The sequence below is a fragment of the Cebus imitator genome, unplaced genomic scaffold, assembly GCF_001604975.1.
Source record: "Cebus imitator isolate Cc_AM_T3 unplaced genomic scaffold, Cebus_imitator-1.0 Scaffold163, whole genome shotgun sequence".
In the NCBI taxonomy this organism is placed as follows: domain Eukaryota; kingdom Metazoa; phylum Chordata; class Mammalia; order Primates; family Cebidae; genus Cebus; species Cebus imitator.
The window spans coordinates 4,833,552-4,853,641 of NW_016107478.1; the positions used below are offsets into that span (position 1 = coordinate 4,833,552).

General features: G+C 41.6%; 1 protein-coding gene across 13 annotated transcripts in view; it reads left to right on the top strand.

Moving 5' to 3' along the window:
• FGGY (FGGY carbohydrate kinase domain containing) overlaps window positions 1-20,090 on the top strand; it is a 432,024-nt gene that overhangs the window by 277,879 nt on the left and 134,055 nt on the right. For 12 of the 13 annotated variants that reach the window (XM_017544014.2, XM_037744071.1, XM_037744075.1 and 9 more), the window contains one exon: window positions 13,924-14,031. The exons of the other annotated variant lie outside the window; for it this stretch is intronic. In XM_017544014.2, the coding sequence (XP_017399503.1) occupies window positions 13,924-14,031 (108 nt within the window). The remainder of the gene's footprint in view (window positions 1-13,923; window positions 14,032-20,090) is intronic. 13 annotated transcript variants of the gene reach the window in all.

Genomic DNA, 20,090 nt, shown 5'->3' on the forward strand with positions numbered 1-20,090 from the left:
TTTTTTTTTTTTTTTTTTTTGAGACAGAGTCTCACTCTTGTCACCCAGGCTGGAGTGCAATGGTGCAATCTCAGCTCACTGCAACCTCTGCTTCCTGGGTTCAAACAATTCTCCTGCCTCAGCCTCCTGATTAGCTGGGATTATAGGTGTCCATCACCATGCCCAGCTTATTTTTATATTTTTAGTAGAGATAGGGTTTCACCATGTTGGCCAGACTGGTCCTGAACTCCTAATCTTGTGATACACCCACTTTGGCCTCCCAAAGTGCTGGGATTACAGGTGTGAGCCAACATGCCCAGCCACCATCTGATGCCTCTTTTGCATTGACCCACTAGGTACACAGACTGAACCCAGCAACCCTCATGGTCTGGCATGAAAAATAAAATCCGGATTTCTTTCACCCCAATCTGCTGCATTTGTAGCCATCCTCTCCCCTCTACCAGCACTTTGTTGTTTGTATCTTACCAGGATTAACCATACTAGTCTGGACTCTGAGCTCAGAAACAGGTAGATTAAACATTTCCTAGCTTAAAAAAAATAGAGTACAGAAAGTTAAATAATTAGCTCTCACATGTTGATTATTTACTCTGTGAAGGCAGTATGTAGGGTTTGTCTAAAATTGCCTCTAATTTTTCAAATATACTGAAAGGTGTTTTCTTGTCTGTCTTTTACACGGGAAGAAGCCAAGATTCAGGAGGGCCTCATAACTTGCTGCATAACTCTGTGATTCCTGACCTGGGTATGCCCCAATGCTGCTTCTGCCTGGCACCAGGCACCCAAGGAATCAGTTCTACCAGCTCCCAAGCCTCAGCAAGCAGCACTAGGCATGGAGGGCTGCTTCCTCGTACCAAGGCTGAGTGCTCAGTCACCACCCTATGAGAGCAAGCCAGTGAAATGGAAAAATAGCTCTTACCCCTGACTCTGACATCTGTCCTGTAGGTGAGAGCCAAATTCTCAAATTGCCAGGTCAATGGCAAATAAGCCCACACCATGCACAGAGGTTATCAACACACAGAGGGTTCTGCCAGATTCACACATCCTGGAAGCCAGGCTGACCCTGGTAGCCAGTTTCATTTTATCTTGTCTCTGATTGCCACATGATGAGTGGAGAGAGAGAAGGAAAGTGCACAAATCTCCAGAAATGGGGTTCGGGTTAGCTCTTGGAAATACTCTTGGACAGTGCCCTGACCCTTGAGCGCCTCTCTGTAAACACACAACAAAAGCTAAAATGTCTGGAAAAGGAAAGAGCTGGTTCCACTGATGTCCCTATGTTCATTGACTTTCCTTCTTCCCAGGTAGCTGAGAGGCAGCTGGGTATAGAAGGAACAGGCTTTGGGACCAGACCAGATCAAATCCCCATTCTGACACTTCGTATCTGAAGGACAACAAGCAAGGCTGTGACCTTTTCTGAGCCATGGTTTCTTTACCTATAAATTGAAGGAAATGGTAGATTATCATGAAGATTATAGATAATAATATCTATGACACAAACAGCACATAGTAGGTGCTTGGCAAATGTTAGTTGCCTTCCCTCCCTTTTCCCCTGCTGCATTCATTTGTAATGCCTTTCTTCAAAAAACAAAATAATAAGAGCAATTATTATAGGCACAGGTTGCTTTATGAACTAAATACGTTACAGATTAATAATACACAATATCTGGCTGGGTGCAGTGGCTCATTCCTGTAATCCCAGCACTTTGGGAGGCCAAGGTAGGCAGATCACCAGGTCAGGAGTTCGAGACCAGCCTAGCCAATATGGTGAAACCCCGTCTCTACTAAAAATACAAAGAATTAGCCAGGCATGGTGGCACGTGCCTGTAGTCTCAGCTACTCAGGAAGCTGAGGCAGAAGAATTGCTTGAACCCAGGAGGCAGAGTTTACAGTGAGCCGAGATCACACCACTGCACTCCAGCCTGGACAACAGCAAAATATAATATATATATATAGTCTCTATTTAAGCCACTCTCACAGAACTGACTCTACCCCACATCATGTCATGTATTCACAGACAGTTGCTTTTCTTTCTTTTTTTCTTCTTCTAAGGAAGTCCAGATGGGCCCCAGATACATTTTCATACCCTACATAGCCTATTCCAAGGGTTAAAATCAGGCCTGTTTCGCATCGGAGGCATTTTGTTATGATCTGGTCATGACAAAAGTTGCCTCCTGGCTGTTGTCCACAGCTGAATACTGTTACTCTGTAGCCACCATTTCATTTGTTTCTGATTGTTCTGCAGCGTTTACATACCTTCCATATTAGCGTGATTTTATAGAGCACAGGCAGAGGTTAAGCCCTCCTGGATCCACTTTCCCTCTGAGGGCTCTTTCTTCTTTTTTAGTGTTCCTTCCCTCAGTGTTATAAACCATTTCTCTTTTATAGAAATTCATTTAAATAGAAAAACAATTTTAAGTGTTTTTTTCTTTAACATGAGGCTCACTTACTATTGTCAGAGAATGTTGAATATGGAGAAGAGGGAAAAGATACCACTGAAATGTGTGATTTGTTTTTCTTTTTTCCTGACATAGGAAATCTCATTATATCTCTTGTATTTACCAAGGGATATATTCAATTCAGGGCACAGAAGGATCTGGGCTGCCTCCACACCTAATGTGGAAGAAGGTGCTGTCTGCCTGCTATGTCCTTGCTTCTCCTTATTTCAATCTTTCTTTTCTCCAAAAAAAAAAAAAAAAAGTGTCTTAGGAAGGATATGGACTCATGAGTCAGATTTGGGTCTAAGTCTTGGTTCTTCCCTGTTTGTAAGCCCAGGAAGGAACTCAAGTTAATTTTCTGAAGCTCAGTTTCCTTTTCCATCAAAACTGGGAGTGACTCAGGCTTGCCTAGTATCTTAGCTGGAAGATTGTGTGTGAAGGTGGCCCACCTTTCATGGCATAGGTCACCCTGCTGATTGCAGTGGCTCCCAGGGACCCAGGCATGGGAAGAATTGGTTATGTTCTATTAGAGAGCTAATTCATAATTAGTACTATGCTCAATCCTGGAGGATTTGACAGAAATAGAAGATATGGTTCTGACTCAGCATCCACCTCACTACGTGATGTCAGAGCAACAGAGCTAAAACTGCAACTGATGAGTACTGTGCAGATGGAGCTCTGGTAGGTGCACAGGCTTAGTCCAGACCTGGCAGGAAAAAGGCTGTGAGCATTTCTGCCTGTCACAGATGTGCTGGCACATGCCCTGCTGTGTGTGTTCCAGGTAACGTATCAGGTGGCTCGGGAATGTAGGCTTTCAGATCCTCTCTCTTCAGTTCTCTTCTGCTGATCTCCTCCCATCCAGCCAATGTGGTTTCTTAATCCTCTCGTCAATCCAGTCTGTTATAGAGAAGATGAAAGGGTTAAATTCCTTCACCCTCATCATTTCCACCAATATTTGACAAACACTTCTCAGTTCATAACACTTTTGCAACCAAGCAGGTGAGCTACCTATGTGTCTGTGAAGAGTTTTGAGGTTTTTTTGCCTATTCAGTTTAGTCTTCTCATTTTCTATCAGGCCAAAAATGGAGAAAGTGCTTTGAAGGTCAGTATTCTTCAGATCTAGACATGTATGGATGTATCCTGAATTCCTCTGAGCTAAACCTGAGAAGCAAGAGTGAGTTCTATTGGGGAACACTTCCAAAAGGCAATGATTGATGCTTATGAACAGAAATTCTGACTTTTATTAAAAGGTGCTCTGATAGAAATCAAGCAAGGCTGTCCTTGCCTTTATACAACATGTGGTAAACAGGGTAAATCCTCAATTTTATTTATGGCTAGTGACACATCTTACAAGTAGAAATTAACCCATCTGAGTGATTGTGTTGATTCTTTCTCTCTCTTCTCTAGAGCCAGTATAACCTCTGAACTCTACTTCAGAATTCTAGTCAAGTTAGTGTCAAGTCTTTCAAAAAAAAATTAAACCCCCACGTAAGCTCCAATCCATAAATAAGAAATTCACCCTGGCTTGTATGGAGGTGATGATATTAATACAGGCTACATTTCCCTGGATCACTGAATGTACCCGGCACTGTACCAAGTCTAGTAATAGACTGTGCCACATTTAATCTTTACAGGTCTGTAAGAGAGGCCTTATTTGTCTCATAATTCAGATGAACACTCCAAAGACCAAAGTCACACAACAGAGACTCTTGGCTGGATACTGCCCACAGGCATCCTTTTAACAGAACCCTAAAGCCTACAGGAGGGAACTGTTTTCCTACCAGCCAGTTTAGAACCAAAAGAGAGCGTTGGTTATGCCATATTGTGCATAATTAGTACTATGCCCACTCCTGGAGGATTTGACAGGAATAGAAGATATGGTTCTGACTCAGGATCCACCTCACTACATGACCTCAGAGCAACAGAGCTAAGACTGCAACTGATTAGTACTGTGCAGATGGGGCACCCTACCTCCTTGTTAGCTCTCTCCCCTGCACCTACTCTGCCCCATCCACTCCTCCTCTCTTGCATGATCCATAGAATAGACCAATATGTGTTTACCCACCACAGATTGTTTGGGTTGTGAAAAAGATGCATGATATAATTTTCTATCTTTGAAGGCATGTAGCTCTCAGAGGTTTCAAAGCTGAAAGCCAGTCTGAGCTCACTGGAGCCAGTCAGGCATTTGTATACAGAAGGCTAAGTGTGCCTTCTTGTCTGAAGGAAAGAGAAAATTTGGAGGAACTTTTGGAAGGCTTCAAACTTTTTTTGACTGTTCTCTCTCTCTTGCAAAGCAATCTGGGTGCATTAAGTATAAATGAATGAGAAACATATGGATTAAATTTTATCTGTGATCACATACGAGTTTCAAGAATGATAAAGCATAAGGAATTCAGGGTTTAAGGAATCCAAAATACTTTGCAAGTACTTCAGGACATTGCAGGCAACATTTGGCTCCTCCCCGTATCCAAATTTGAGGACTATTTGGTAGGGTGAGAGACTTGCTCAGTGCCCTCCCTGCCCACTCAAACTGCTAAGCCTTGGGAGGTATCTGTGGATAGGTTTTGTGTGTATCTTGTTTTGCTGAGACTGATGTAAAGAGATTGGGTTTCTAGGAAGGACAAACTTTATGGGAAGACTCTTAACCTTTTTGAAACCCCCAAATAGAGGAGAGGAAATTTGGCAAACCTGACCTTTATTAACCATATCTTGCTTACAAATAATACTAGATGTGTTTTATGTCTTATGATTGCTCATAATGCTAGTGTCATTGTCATGTTAATGATAATGGTAGCCATGCCCTGCATTTGTATAGTGATTTAATTTACAAACAGGTACACATTACCTGTTAATACACATTACAGATGTATTTATAGGGATATACACTTACAACACATACAGAGTGTGTTATGACAAGCTACAAATAGGGAATTACAGAGTTAAGAGAAGATGCAGGCAGGAGTACCTAACCCAGCATTGTGATAGAAGTCAGGATTTATAGAAGGCTTCTCAGAGGAGATAACATTAAGTTTTATCTTATATTCATTTGTTTGTTTGTTTGTTTTTGAGACGGAGTCTTACCCTGTTGCCCAGGCTGGAGTGCAGTGGCGTGATCTTGGTTCACTGCAACCTCCATCTCCTGGGTTCAAACGATTCTGCTGCCTCAGCCTCCCAAGGAGCTGGGACTATAGGTGTGTGCCACCACAGCCAGCTAATTTTTGTATTTTTAATAGAGACAGGGTTTCACTATGTTGGCCAGGCTGGTCTCAGAACTCCTGACCTCTAATGATCTGCCTGACTCAGCCTCCCAAAGTGCTGGGTTATGCATGTTTTTAAAAGAATATATATAAGTGGCCAGGCACAGTGGCTCATGTTTATAATCTCAGCACTTTGGGAGGCTGAGGCAGGCAGATCCCTTGAGGTCAGGAGTTCAAGACCAGCCTGGCCAACATTGGTGAAACCCTGTCTCTACTAAAAATATAAAAATTAGCTAGGCATGGTGGCAGGTGCCTGTAATCCCAGCTACTTGGGAGGCTGAACATGAGAATTACTTGAACCCAGGAGGTGGAGGTTGCAGTGAGCCAAGATCATGCCAGTGCACTCCAGCTGGATGATAGAGTGAGACTCAGTCTACAACAACAACAAAAAATATGTGTAAGTTAGCCAGGGGAAGGTGAGAGGGAGTGCCCACTAATCAGAGAGAGAGGAATTTATGAACACTAAGAGATGAGAAAGAAAACGACATACTTGGGGAATTTCGAGTTGTTCACTTAGTCTGGGGCCTAGCTTGTGATGGGCTTGGTGCAATAAAAAATGATGGGGGCAGAGGGTTGGTAAATGGTAACATAGGGGATTACATGAGACAAATAGGTAAAAGCCAGATCAGACAGTCTCATATGTCGTGCCAAGATTCTCCAGGACTTTAGTAAGGGAAATGATAGAATTAGGTTTGTGTATTAGAAAGATCACTATGGTGGAGATATGGAAGATTCTGAGTGAGGATTAAGAGAGTACAGGATGGAGGACACTGTTTGGGTCAGGGAAACCAGTTTAATCTAGTTTAATCACCGTTGTAATAATCCAAGCAAAAAATTAAGGATTGGATTAATGTAGTGACAGTGGGTGGAAACAGGAAGACTTATGTTTGAGAAATATTTGACAGAGGATCGTGACCTATTGTGGGGCAGATGAGAGTGATAAATGATCAGGAAGTCATGAATGGTATCCTGAGACAGAGATACGTCCAACATGTCCAAAATATAACGTGATGTCCTGCATCCCAGAGCTACAGAATGAGACATGTGGATCAGCCGTCCAGGTCAAAGGTCCCGTGTGGAGCTCAGGAGCAAGGCTTGAGTGTGGGATAAAAATTCTCATTGCACACACAGGACTGGATGAGCTGATCCTAAGAGGTGTAGGGAGTGAAATGAACATGGGAGAGAATCCAGGAGGGAAGAGAAGGAAGATCCTACCAAAGAGACAGCTAAAAATGCATAGAGACTGAACCTGCACCTAGCTCTTTGAACACCAAACTTTTCCACTGTCTCAAAAAAGGAGCAGAATTAAGCCATCTGTGGCTTAGCATGCCTTGAGGGTATACTGTGTCCTAGGATCTTTATATACATTAACCCATCTAGGACTTAAACAGAGCTCTGTGGTCAATAAGATGATCTCAATTGACAGATAAAGAAACTGAGTCTCAGGTCAGCAAATGACCTAACCAAAATTACCCAAGTTTGCCTGACTCCTAAATCTGTGCTCATGTTACTAAACCATGTTTCCCGCCTTTAAGATAAGATATGGCTCCTCACTATGTCATAGGAGAAGCAGACATTAACAGCACATTACAATTCAGTCTGAGAAATGCAGAAATAAAGGTGAATGCTGACAGCCCCCATTCATAAACAAAATTTTCTATGCTTTTTTTTTTTTTTTGTACCATGTGGTGATTTGGGAGTTGGCTGGATTGTGTATAAATGGTTTTTTTTCTAGTAAGACGATAGCACAGTCCATTTGGAGGGAGAGATGAGCCACCACGGAAATACCCAGTCCCACACATGCCTGTGGCTACCCTCTAAAATTCCCAACCTGGCTGGAAGCGCTCAAAACAAAACCTCCTGTTCCCTCCCAGGACGACTGGCGCCTGGAGCCTGCCTCCTGCCCCTGCCAGAAGCTTAGGCCAGCCTTGGAGTGATGGCATTGAGGGGAGGCAGAACAAACGGAGCTGGAGCAGCTCCGCGCTCTGAGCTCAGTCATCTCTCCCAGAAGAGGTGTGAGCAGGCTTCTGGGCTTTGTCACCACAGGAGAACTCAGCTGCCGGGCACATTGCCTTAGATGAAACTAAGCCAGTAGCATGCGCTCATGGAGCCAGCTTGGGCACGGACACAAAGAGAGACAGAAGCACATAGAAAGAGGCTTCTAATCCCAGCTCAGCTTCATCATTTCTGACCTTTATGATCCTGGGCAATTTGCTTACCCTCTTCGTGCCTGTGTCTTCAACTATAGTATGGGCTGAGTGTGTTTGACTCTATATGGACTGTCAGGGTAACTCTAAGTCTGAATGCAAATGTACACCTACAAATCACTTGATACCTGAGTTATGCCCCAGCCCATACTGAATTCCAAGTCCCTATAGATTATAAACTTCAGGAGGACAGGAAATACATCACTTATTGGCTCTGGCATCTATCTTTCTATATCTTTTCATGTTTAAAACAGTAATTTGAACTTATTGTGCATTTAATAAATATTTACAAAATACTTAATCAATCATGTAAGACAATCCCATGAAGCCCCCACCATGTGAGGGCAGAGTCCATTGAAATAGCTAGCTGAAGAGTTCCGATTGACCAACTGGGCTAGAATGACTCAACTTCATGCAATCTTAGAAAACCTCAAAGACAAAGGAGATATTAAGCATTTCTAGTCCAATCAATTGATTTTATAACTCAGGAGAGTTAGTTATAGAGAGGGAAATAAGTTGTTGGATCACAATTTGGATCCTGAAAACCCTTCTCTTCTATTTACCAGCTATTTGACTTCCTACAGCTTATATTTCCTCATGTGTGAAGTACATACAATAATAGGACCTCTCTCATTGGGTTGTCATGAGTATTAAATGTGATAATATATGTGAAGAGCCTAGAAGAATCTGTGGCACATGAAAAATACAAATAACTATTTTATTACTTCTATATGATTTATTATAATTATCAACAATAGAGTCTGTTGATGTAAAACTATACCCATCCTTCAAACCATATGATCTTTTATTTAAAGTAAATGCAGAACTCTATATGGACCAACCCCCCCACCCTCCCGAAATCAAAATGTGCGCACAGCTTCATGACTCTGAGCCTTGTCTTACAGCTATTTCTGCCTGGGCTGCCCTCCCTGTCTGCCCAAGCAAGTATGTCCTCCTGGTTCAAGGCCTTGCTTCAAAGTGGCCACCTCTGTTAATGCTCACTCTTTTCCCAGGCAGTGAGTTATTCCTTCCTTTGGGCTCCTACCACACTCCTCTTTTACCTTTTCTGTAGCATTTGGCATGTTTTGTTATTTTTTATTTCTACCTGGCTGCCCTGTCAGATTAGGAACTTTTTGAGGAAAGGGACTATGCCACTTTATTGTTAGTAGTAGCAGTAATAGTAGTAGTTTTACAGCCTTATTGAGCTCCATAGTATGCAACCAAATGTTTTTATTTGTTGTTTTGAAGTTTTTATAATGATATGTATATCAGGCACAAAGAGTACACCAAATGTCTAAGTATAGTTTAAACAAAATACCAAAATGAACACCAGTATTCCCACCACTAAGTCTATGAAAGAGAATACTGCCAATACCTTTTAAGTGTAAGTTGTTAACTATATAGGTAAATAAATGTCACCTGTTTTCTTAATTTTGCTTAGTGTTCTAGCTCTTTAAGGTAATTTTGAATCTTGATTTGAATATGTCCCATAACAAGCTTTTCTTCCAAGTATTAGCATCTGAGAATATGATAAGCTTTTCTTCTGTATCATCTTCTACTCCCTTATAAAGTATATGGACTAAAATAAGACCAAGGAGGAATCTAGTGACCCCCATACATGGTTGTGCCTATGGTTGTTCAGCCGGTCACCTGACAATTCCATCATATAAGCCTCATTTCAAGGAGAGCTAAGATTTATTTGGTATTTAACATATGATAAACCATTTAGACCTGACAGCTTATTTAATCTTCACAAAAGTCCTCCAGCATTCATGTTGTTCCTTCCATTTTGGAGTTAAGGAAACTGAGGCTCAGAAAGGCTACCTTGCATAAGATCAGCTGGCTGAGAATTTGACAGTCGGGACTAGAATCACAATGGGTCTTTGTCCCAACTCATGCTTTCTCCTCTGTTGTTCACTGGTATATCAGGAAAGACTTAACAAAAGTTTTTAGAAATGAAGATTCCCTAACCTACTTGTCATGAAGGCCAGGAAGTTATGTTCAGTTTGAGTAAGTCTGTGTTGGCTCTCATGGCCCTTGCTTTATGCTCTTCAAAGACAGATGAAAGACTCAAAAAAGTAATTGTAGCCTAAAAATAAGACCATAACTTGGCAGAGACAAATATAGAGCCTGATGCCTGACTGCTTTCAGCTTTTGTAACGTTGTGCATGTTATTTAATTCTCTGCCTCAGTTTACATATCTGTACAATAGGAATAATTACAGAATTTTCCTTTAGCGTTATTGTGACGATTAAGTGATTTAATACCTGTAATATGCTTAGAATCAGGCCTTTACTAAGTATACAGTAAGTCTTAGCTATTGTTGTTGCTGCCAACAGCACCGTTATTACTGGGAAGTCAGTATCCTATAAGGACACCTGTCATCAATGTTGTACAATGAGCTTCCCTTTGGTCATGGAGCAGCCTCTAGGCCAAGATAGCCATCAGCACAGAAGGAGCTTTCACAAAAAGATTTTTAAATATTTTGGTTTGTTGCAAAGGATTAAACACCACATAAGTGCACAAATGTACATTCTCTTTCTCTCTCTCTCAAAACAAACTATTCCTAGATTCCTCTAAGAACACAGGGTTGAGAGTGATTAGAAGTACTCTTTATGTCCTTGCTTTACACAGGATGTCTGAAGAGAAGCGTGTGATATTCCAGATGAGTGGGCACAGAGATCAGCTCAAAACTTTCTCCCTGGACAGAGCCAAGCAAATCTATCCTCTGACATTTCTGAGCAGCAAAACCACAATCTTCTAATGAAGTCTTGCTGCAGCTGATGTCCCAAATTGTGAGACAGGGGGTAGGAAGAAGGGAGATGATGTGTATCCTTCCTAAGCACTGTATGTATACAAGTAAAGAGCATTATCATAGAGTTTGAGATCAACATCTGCCTCAGTTCAGATCCCACTGTGCTCATTCACGTACTCACCATGGACAACTTACACAACCACTCGGGGACTAATCTGTCAAATTGGGCCGGGGGTTCTGGAAGCAAGAGGGTGCGGACACAGAAAGAGATGACTTGGCTTTGGCTGTACCTGTGCAAACCCTGGGCTCTACCTTTGCAAACCCTGGGTCCTAAGTGGGCATAAACGGAGTGAATGAATATGGACTGCCTCATTCACCCCAAAGAAGCTCTGGAACTTAGAATAATAAACTTCTAGAATTGGCATGTGATAAAATTTTCACAGGGCAAAGAAAGGCAGAGTGGTGAAAAAAGTACCAGTTAGTATGCACTCCTTGTGGCTGGAACATTCTCCATAGCTTACGCGTGCATTCTCTCTCATATACACACCACACTTACACTCACCTACCTGCATAATTTCCATGCATGTTTTACATATTAATTCATATGTCATTTCCTCGGAGAAGCATTCCCTGTCACCTAGACTGAATTAGGCACCTCACTTGTATGCTCGCATAATACCTTTTGGCTTTCCCTTATTTACTTCTCACAGTTGGTAATTACATATCCGTGTAATGATTTGATTAATGTTTGTCTTCGGGTAGCCAATTGTCCCAGTTTGGCTGAGACTGAGGGGTTTTCCAGAAGGCAAGAGTTTCAGTGCTGAAACTGGGAGAGTCCTGGCCAAACCTGTGTAATTGGTCACCCTGGTCTGCTTCCCTCTCAAGACTGGTTGCTTTATGAGGACAGGGACTGTGCTCTTGTTTACCATTTATCTCTGTACTTGGCACAGACCTGGACTAGGAACTCAGGAAACATCTGTTGAACCAGTAAAGAAATGAATGTATGTGTTAATGTAAGCTGAACTTACTTTTCTTATGAAAGCCTATCTTTTTTCTCCCTGAGATTATTCTTCCTATTTTAGATGTTAAAATGCTCATTGTGAAGATTTGTCCTAATTTGACAAAATTTAAATTTGACAGTGTTACACTGTTTTTGTTTTTTGCCTTCCTTCACCTCCTTCCCATTTTGGAGTTGGGAATCCTACTGATTTGAGGAGTCACTAGTTTAGTAAAAAGAGAACCAGGGTAGCTGAGATCAAGACAATTAAATAAGATCTGTCCCCATGCTAAAATGCTGGTCATAACTTCTGTATCCTCTGGGCCTAGCACGTTACCAAGCACATAGTAAGGGCTGAGTAAATATTTGTGAAATATATAAATGAATGGATTATCTGCCCAACCTCAAAACCTGCTGGAATACACCTTGTATACCCAACTCTCTTTTCTTCCCTACCCTCTAGCAAAACATTTCTGCGACCATAAATGTGACTTCAGCATTCCTTATTGCTGAATACATGAGAAGCACATACCATTGCAGATGAGTGAACACATGGTCTATCCCCACCTGTTCTAGTTCATCTCTTTATATAGTTTCCTTACAGTTGAAGGGCCTGCTATGGTCTGTTACAGAAAAGGAAAGAAAAGAAAACATTGCACTATCTTGATTACTGAGAACACCTATCTTACCGACATGGCTTTGTTCAAGCTCTTCCCTCTACCTGAAATGCTTATTTCACTTCATCTACCAAAATCCCACTAGTCTTTTCAAACTTAGCTTATGTCCCTTTCTCTAACAAGCCACTGCTGTACCATTCCACTTGTCAAAAATAAAATGAGAACAAGTTAGGGAAAATTTGGAAGTTTACTAACAAAAAGTACAGCTTGCCCTCAGCAAGAATTCAAGTGGTAAGAAGCTCACCTTATGTCAGCTACAGTGCAGTTTATGAAGCATTAAGGAGAAAATATTTTGACCTTTTTAGTAATTGGCTGTTACGTGTTAGCTTTTTTTTTTTTTTTTAGGGCAAATAGGACTGTTAAACTGATTTGTCTATAGCTGATTGATTTAATTTCCCTGAATCATGCTGACAAGGACCTAAAGCTTAAGTTTTAATTTCATCAAATCATGCTGACAGGGACATAAAACTTATGTTTTGTGCTTTGTTTATGATTAGAGCTAGCAACTCAGGGAAAGCAGAATGACTTAAGTTTCACCACTTGACTCTGGGCAGTTGACCTTGGGGTATATAGTTAAACTATGGCCTCTGTCTTTGTATAATCTTCAGCACATTCCCCACCCTCTGTGCCCATCCACAATATTCTGTATTTTATCTTTGCCATCTCATGGGCCATGCCATATTCTATTTGTCTATTTATTTGTATAGTTCCTCCACTAGATGGGAGTTTCTTGAAGGTAAGAACTCTTATTCATCTTTGTGTCCCAGCACCCATTGGGAAGAGGATTGCTATTAGGTAGCAGTCCATGTTTGTAAAAGGAAAAAAATATATCAGTTATTATTATCTTCCAAATGCTAAGTTGCAGACAAATACAAAACCTTAGTGACAAACAACAGTAGACATTTATTTTTGCTCACAAGTCTGTTGGTTGGCTAGGTGATTCTGATGATCTGGGCTAGTCAATGCTGGTCACCTAGGAAGATTTGCTGGTGTTGCCTGGATTCTTTCATATATCTGGGACAATACCTGAGACAGCGGAACAGACTCAGCTCTGTTGCACATCTCTTGTCACCCAGCATCCTTGTCAGGGCATGTTCTTGTGGCCAAGTTTGAGGAGTGAAAGACAGCATAGAAGCACACAGGCCTCTTGAGGCCAGAAAACTGGCCCAGTGTCACATCTACCTCATTCTCTTGGCAAAACAAGCCACAACACTGGCATAGATTCATGAGGTAGGGAGAGAGACCCACCTCCCAATGTGAGGAGCTGCAAAGTCTCATTGCAAATGGTATTGACCCAGGAAGAGTGGAGAATGGGGACCACTTTTGCAATCTCTGCCATAGCGAGGGAGCCAGCAAGGAAACATCTTATCAGTTTCTTTCCAAAATGATCATTTTTATCACCTTGACATTTAAATGAATTATCAGGAAAGTTTCTAAAAAAAGGAGCCATGCCTTTCTTTGGAGAGAGCGACTTCCCCACCATAAAAGTCATTCAGTAAGAAGCCTAATTCCATGGTCATAGAAATATTAGTTAGGAGGAGAACTCTCCCCCTGCCCCTGAAAGACAATATTTTCACATTATTTTCTGTGTTTCTTTCCAGATCAGCAAAGACCCAATTTTTGTACCAGGGGTCTGGGGGCCTTATTTCTCAGCCATGGTACCTGGGTTCTGGCTGAATGAAGGTGGTCAGAGCGTTACTGGAAAATTGGTAAGTTGACACTTTCTCAGTAGGGTCATGGATGTTTTTATGCCATTGATGAGTCCATGGCCCATATACCCAGGGTCTGGAGGATTTGCAGACCCCTGAGTCGGGGTTAACATCCTCTTAGTGCACAGCCTAACCTGTTATACAGGTGTAGCATGTGTGAGGCAGTGATAACCAGCCCTTCTTCTCACCTGATTTCTCCTCACCCCAATCCATTTTTCTCAGGATGATGAGAGATATTCTACTTTGTGAAAATGGCATGTTAGTCCCCAGCCCAAATCCTTCAATTTTCCCCGTAGCCCTCGAGACGTGGCTCAGATAATCTTCTGGCTACATTATACACTTCATGGTCTATCTCCTCCAGTCCCACACATGTGCCTGCTCTTTACACTAGATTGCCTTCCTCACAGCTTCTCCATGCCTCCTGCCATTTCACTTCTCTATCCCTTTATATACATGCTTCTTTCCCTGCTTGGGAAGTTCTCTACCACCTCAATAATTTTACTTGTCCTTTAAGATCCAACTCCAGCTCCTAGCACACTCTGCTATTCTTATTGGTTACTAATCCTCTTTCCTAGAACACTCAGCTCCTTAAAGACAAGGGCTCTCCTGGGCACGGTGGCTCATGCCTTTAATCCCAGCACTTTGGGAGGCCAGGGTGGGTGGATCACCTGAGGTCTGGGTTCAAGGCCAGCCTAGCAAACATGGTGAAACCACATCTCTACTAAAAATACAAAAATTAACCAGGCATGATGGTGGGCACCTGTAATCTCAGCTACTTGGGAGGCTGAGACAGGAGAATCACTTGAACCCAAGGGGCATAGGTTGCAGTGAACTGACTTCTTCCTGGTTTAGTCTTGGGAAGGTGTCTGTGTCCAGCAATTTATCCATTCATTCTAGATTTTCTAGTTTATTTGCATAGAGGTGTTTGTAGCATTCTCTGATGGCAGTTTGTATCTCTGTGGGTCAGTGGTGATATCCCCTTTATCATTTTTGTGCCTATTTGATTCTTCTCTCTTTTCTTCTTTATTAATCTAGCTAGCTGTATATTTTGTTAATTTTGTTAAAGAAAAAAACCAGCTTCTGGATTCATTGATTTTTTTTTTGAAGGGTTTTTCATGTCTTTATTTCTTTCAGTTCTGCCCTGATCTTAGTTTGCCTTCTGCTAGCTTTTGGATTTGTTTGCTCTTACTTCTCTAGCTCTTTTAATTGTGATGTTAGGGTGTCGATTTGAGATCTTTCTAGCTTTCTGATGTGGGCATTTAGTGCTATAAATTTTCCTCTTAATACTGCTTTAGCTGTGTCCTAGAGATTCTGATATGTGGTCTCTTTGTTCTCACTGGTTTCAAAGAACTTCTTTATTTCTGCCTTAACTTTATTATCTACCCAGGAGTCATTCAGGTGCAGATTGTTCAATTTTTTATGTAGTTATGTGGTTTTGAGTTAGTTTCTTAATACTGAGTTCTAATTTGATTGTACTGTGTTCTGAGAGACTGTTTGTTATGATTTCACTTCTTTTGCGTTTGTTGAGGAGTGTTTTACTTCCAATTATGTGGTTGGTTTTAGAATAAGTGCCATGTAGCACTGAGAACAATGTAGTCTGATGATTTGGGGTGGAGAGTTCTGTAGATGTTTGTTAGGTCCACTTAATTCAGAGCTTAGTTCAAGTCCTGAATATTTTTGTTAATTTTCTATATTGTTAATCTGTCTAATATTGACAGTGGGGTGTTAAAGTCTCCCACTATTATTGTTTGGGAGTCTAAGTCTCTTTGTAGTCTCTGAGAACTTGTTTTTTGAATCTGGGTGTTCCTGTATTGGGTGCATATATATTTAGGATAGTTAGCTCTTCTTGTGGAATTCATCCCTTTACCATTATGTCATGCCCTTCTTTGTCTTTTTTGATCTTCGTTGGTTTAAAGTCTGTTTTATCAGAGACTAAGTTTGAAACCCCTACTTTTTTTGGCTTTCCATTTGCTTGGTAAATTTTCCTCCATCCCTTTATTTTGCACCTATGTGTGTCTTTGCATGTGAGATGAGTCTCCTGAATACAGCACATTGATGGGTCTTGACTCCTTATCCAATTTGTCAGTCTGTGTCTTTTAATTGGGTCATTTAGCCCACTTACATTTAAGGATGATATTGTTATATATGAATTTGATCCTGTCATCATGATGTTATATGATTATTTGGCACACAAGTTAATTCAGTTTCTTCACAGTGTCATTGAATTGGTCTTCATGTTTTGGTGTGTTTTTGCAGTAGCTGGTACCAGTTTTTCCTTTCCATATTTAGTGCTCCCTATAAGAGCTCTGGCAAGACAGGCCAGGTGGTGACAAAATCTCTTAGCATTTGCTTGTCTGGAATGAATTTTATTTCTCCTTCACTTATCAAGCTTAATTTGTCTGGATATGAAATTGGGGTTGAAAATTCTTTTCTTTACGAATGTTGAATGTTGGCTCTCACTCTCTTCTGGCTTGTAGGGATTCTGCAGAGAAATATGCTGTTAGTCTGATGGCCTTCCCTTTGTAGGTGATCTGGCCTTTCTCTCTGGCTGCCCTTGACATTTTTTTCTTCATTTCCACCTTGGAGAATCTGAGGATTATGTGTCTTGGGGTCAGTCTTCTCTTAGAGTATCTTAGTGGTGTTCTCTGTATTTCCTGAATTTGAATGTCAGCCTGTCTTACTAGGTTGGGGAAGTTCTCCTGGATAATATCCTGAAGTGTGTTTTCCAACTTGGTTCCATTCTCCCTATCTCTTTCAGGTATTCCAATCAATTATAAGTTTGGTCTTTTTATATTGTTTCATATTTTGCGGAGGTTTTGTTCATTCCTTTTTATTCTTTTTTCTCTAATACTGTGTGCATGCCTCATTTCAGCAAGATGGTCTTCAAATTATGATATCCTTTCTTCTGCTTGGTGCATTCAGCTATCAATACTTGTGTATGCTTCACACAGTTCTCATGTTGTGTTTTTCAGCTCCACCAGGTCATTTGTGTTTCTCTCTAAACAGGTTATTCTAGTTAGCAGCTTCTGTAACCTATTACCAAGGTTCTTAGCTTTTTGCATTGGGTTAGCACATGCTCCTTTAGCTCAGTGGAGTTTGTTACTACCCACCTTCTGAAGCCTACTTCTGTCAGCTTGTCAATCGCATCCCCTGTCCAGTTCTGCGCCCTTGCTGGAGAGGCGTTGTGATCATTTGGAGGAGAACAGGCACTCTGGCCTTTTGGGTTTTCAGTGTTTTTTTGTTGCTTCTTTCTCATCTTCATGAGTTTGTCTCATTTCGATCTTTGAGGCTGCTAACCCTTGGATGGGGTTTTTGTGGGGACTCTTTTTTTGTTGATGCTGTTGTTCCTTTCTGTTTTTCTTTTAATGGTCAGGTGTCTCTTCTGTAGGGTTGCTGTGATTTGCTGAGGTTTCCCTTCAGGCCCTGTTGATGTGGTTCACTCCTGTGCCTGGAAATGTCACTCGAGGAGTCTGGAGAATGGCAAAGATGGGTGCCTGCTCTTTCCTCTGGGATCTCTGACCTCAAGGGGCACTAACCTGATGCCAGTAGGAACGCTTCTGTATAGGGTGTCTGACAACTCCTGTTGAAGTGTCTTACCCAGTGGTGCACAAGGGGAGCAGGACCCCCATTTAACAGGCACTTTGAGTGTCCTTTGGTGGAGGGGGTGTACAAGCAGGTAGAGCCTGCTTGTCTGAGCTGCCCAGATTCCTCAGAACTAGCAGGAGGAAAGACTAATTTTGTGGAGACTGCGGCCACCCCTCCCCCTAGGGGTTCAGGCCCAAGGAGATCAGAGTTCTGGCTGGAGTTGTTGGAGTTCCTGCGGGGAGGCCTCACCCAGTGAGGAGGGATGGGTCAGGATCAGGCCTGAAGAGGCTCTCTGGCCGCAGTCTGCCACAGCTGGTGTGTTGGGCTGTGGAGAATACCTCTTGGGACCAAGCCATCCAGCCTCGCTGGCTCCTAAAGGGGAAAAGCATGGCCTGAAGCTATAGAGATGGCTGCTACCCTTCCCCGACTCTGGGAACTTAGTGTGTTATGCAGCTATCAGTTCCAGTGTTGGCTCCCGCCCCTGCCCCAAGGAGCTCAAATGGCTTAGATAGCAGGCAGCCTCAGCTGTGGTGCTGGCCGCCTCTCGGGAGCTCAGCAGGCTTAAGCAGATTCTAGCTGAGTGGTTGTTGGGAATCTGTGTGGCTCTGTGGTTGGGAACCCTAGGCCCTGGTGGCATGGGCTCATGAGTGGGACCTTCCGATGCGTGTGTTTCACAGTTCCCTAGAAAAAGCATGGTTTCTCAGGCTGGATAGCACATTCACTCTGCTTCCCTTAGCTGGGGGCTGGGGACTCCCCTGACCCATGTGGCTCTCAGGTTGGCCACCACACCACACAGCTCTTCCTTCCTCTCATGGGTCACACCAGCCGACTAGTCAGTTCTGATGACAGAACCTGGATACATCCGCTGCTGCTGCAGGATTCGCAAGCTGTTACAGTTCTTTTCAATGGGAGTCTCCGATTGCTGCTGCTTCTAGTGGGCCATTTTGGCCCCTCCCCCCCCCCAGCTCTTCCTGGACAACTTTTAAGTTAAATATTCTTTCTCTTTTTGTGGCACATTGAGGACCCATGACTGAAATATAGCCCTTTTAAACCTCCGATCATGGTATAGTAGACTCAGAACTCATAGACGACACAAACGAGAAGATTTTTCTAATAAGGGAAACGATCCAGTAAACCAATTATTTGTGCAGAATGCATTGTTCACGAACTTGTCCATTAGTAGGTTTTTAAGGGCTTGATATACACGTCGAACATCCCTATCAGTCAGAAATATTTTCCCCAGCATTGGCTCAAAGTTTCCTCCACTGCCATGTATATAACCCATCTTATCCCAAATGTTATGACATATCTTTGTGGACAAAAATTGGTTATACCTATTTCATAAGCCTGAATTTAAATAAAAAATGGGACCTCTTCATTGCTATCACCAACAAATCATAATATTCCACTGTGGTTTTTGACAGCAGTCATGGGAATTGTTAGCTTTTATCTGTTTCATTCGTATTGCACCATCAACCTGTCAAGCTTCATTAGAAGCTCCATTTTGGGCAACTTAGTTTCATTGGACAGAAGCAAGCGGCTTGATTGACTCATAGTTTACAGAGAGTGAAATCTTAGGAAATCCAAAATCTGGCACAATGGAGCAAAATTAAGAGCAAATTACATTGTCCATCATTAGTCCAAAGAGGACATGCAAAGAGAGAGATGCCAGTTATAAAACAGATAAAAAAATATTATCATGATGGTAGTATAAATTATAATAATTGTAGCTTTCTGGATTTTTTTCTGTTAGAGGGATTTATACACATAATTCTGTTAAACTTTGAATGACAGCCATAATTACAATGCCTGATGTTATTTTGACGGCTTGTTTCCAATCTTAATTCTAAGAACTTTTCATGTATTATTTCATTAATACTCTCAAAAGTCCTCTGACTATTCTTATAGATACAGTCAGTATCTGTATTTTATACTTAGGTGAAGGTAGCAATCACAGCTGGAGAGACTCCTCACCCACCATCGATGGCCTTTTAATATGGTTTATTTACTACTCACCTTTCATTACCATTGACTAATTCTTGTTTATTCTCTTGTAAATTACAGTCTCTGGTTTTAAAACACATTGTTGTCACATAGGAAATGATAAGAGAAAGCTGCATCTTTTTTGTTCCTTGTTGCATATGTACTTCTTTAATAAGCCACATCTGAGAGTGTCTGCTCCAGTAGTACATTGTTTACGGTATCAACAATGCCACACAGTCATACATACACCCACTAAGGCAGAAGAGATGGGAAATGAGAAAAGACAGAAAAAAGAAAGCAAAGGAGAGGAAAGAAGAATTAAAAAAGAAAAGGAAAAGAAATGAAAAATATATATAAACCATAGATTTGAAAAAAAGATATTTTGTCTCATTTTTACAATTAAATACAGATCTTCTATTACAAAGCAAGTATTTCATTCTAAGTCTGGTTATCCTCAGGATGAAGGAAAAGAAATAGGACAGGATCTTTTG